Below are 1867 nucleotides of genomic sequence, written 5' to 3' on the forward strand. Positions count from 1 at the left end.
TTAATGCATTTCAAAATATTTTATGCCTATTTTCTATCTTACCATTAGCTTGTGGGTGATATGGGGATGTCACCAATTTCTGTATGTTAAGAAAACTCATTAAGTATTTTATAACTTTTTAAACAAAATTACTCCCTTTATCGCTTATAACCTTGTTTGGAATGCCAAACTTTAAAAATAATTTCGCTAACGCCTTACTCGTGGCGTACGCGCCTTGATTTGGGTACATTTATGGTGAATGTTACCCTACAAGACAATATTAAATACACTAATATTATTAACAAATATTGTTTTCAACCAAACGATGTTATTAACGATGAAACCAAAGTTTTTGTACATGGCCCTGGATGGTGTGATGCCCAGGGTCAAAATGAATGAGCAGAGAAATCGCCGAGTCAAATTCTCAAAGGAAGCACTACAGGATACAGTCAAAACTCCAAACGAAAGATTCGATACATTTTGTTCCAAACCGGTAACAGTTTTTGTCGAAAAAATTGGCAAGTTTTTGCAGACAATCATAAATACCATAATGATAAACAAAGGATACAATTTTGTAAAAAGTATAATTTTGTCGGATACGAGGGAGCCTGGCGAGACCGAACTTAAAATAGTACAACGTATTCTTAACAACAAAGGTCAGCCTGGAACACAAACAAAACACGTCATATCCCATGATAGTGATGTTGCTCTATTAGGTCTTCTTACGGATACAGATTTTTTTACAATTATTTCTGGACATTTAGGCAGTGGAGATCCAAAACTTCAGAAAATTGATATACTTAATGTGCACAAACTCAAGAAGCTTTTGATCAAGAAATTGGAGAAGACATGTTATGAAATTGATTACAACACCGGAAGAGTAATTCAGGATTGGGTCTTTCTCTGTACGTTCTTTGGTAATGACTTTCTTCCTCTTTATCTTGTTCGGCAATTAGCAACAAGTATGGCAAAGATAATGCCATGGACAAACTGGTCAAATTTCACAGAATCTCTGTTAGTAAGAACAAGGACTGGCTCACAAATTATGGAAACATTAATTTAAAAACACTTGAATCCATCTTGACACAGATTGGCGAATTGGAAGCAGAGACGGAAATTAGACATGTCTCCTGTAGAACAGCTCTCCCAAATAGGAAGAGAGGGAACGTCGAAGGAGTGCTCGATGAGCCCTCTGAGAAAAAACAACCTCTGGAGGACGCATTCAAAGAAAGATGTTATGTCAAAAAATTGCATGCAGATTCAGAAGGCCACTTTTTGGCCTATTGTTTTTTTGGCCAATATATCCAGTTTTGAATTTCGCCGAGAAGAGTGATCTAGTTCGAAGAATAAAAATGGTTCTCACTGACCAAGAGTTTAAATTTGTGGCTCAGTCGGCTGATTTGAGAATCAAACATTATTTTGAGTTGAGAAATAAAACCACTAGTTTTGTGGAACAATGTGTTTTTGACCGAAAACCACAAAAACAACTATAATGGCCGTATTCAAGGGCTTACCGCTTCAACAATTATGTTGGTCACACCAGAGCTGATTTTTTCAATGAAAATGCCTGCCAAGGACCAGGAAATGAAAAAGTGGATCCTTCTTTTAGATGCCAGCCTCCATGTACAAAAGAATGTGTCCTCAACGATCCAGAAAGTCAAGAAGAGTACTTCGGACAAGGGGAAGGGTTTCAAACCTGTACTGTGTTCCAAAAACAGGACGAAACAAACCCATTTAACAAAAGTTGGAGAGCATTATGTTCATGACTTATTTTACAAATGTACAGTTTGTGAAAAGCCCCTAGTTAATTGCCATTTCAGATCCAAAGCTGGGGACTTTTACTGTCCAGAAGATTATGCATCTACATTCATCAAAATTGTATGTGTGG

General features: G+C 36.9%; 1 protein-coding gene across 1 annotated transcript; it reads left to right on the plus strand.

The window, feature by feature from the left end:
- The first annotated feature begins 370 nt into the window (after positions 1-370).
- LOC148938780 (5'-3' exoribonuclease 2 homolog) lies at positions 371-1042 on the plus strand. The gene has a single exon (XM_089107540.1). It carries the CDS (start codon positions 371-373, stop codon positions 1040-1042), a length of 672 nt encoding a protein of 223 aa, XP_088963666.1.
- Positions 1043-1867: the final 825 nt, after the last annotated feature.

Source organism: Artemia sp. Qi Xiang Cuo, unplaced genomic scaffold (assembly GCF_049724085.1).
Source record: "Artemia sp. Qi Xiang Cuo unplaced genomic scaffold, ASM4972408v1 HiC_scaffold_2773, whole genome shotgun sequence".
NCBI classification, from domain to species: Eukaryota; Metazoa; Arthropoda; class Branchiopoda; order Anostraca; family Artemiidae; genus Artemia; species Artemia sp. Qi Xiang Cuo.

Bases quoted from the DNA above. Each gene is read 5' to 3' on its own strand.
- LOC148938780 (XM_089107540.1), top strand. From the start codon at position 371: ATGAATGAGCAGAGAAATCGCCGAGTCAAATTCTCAAAGGAAGCACTA.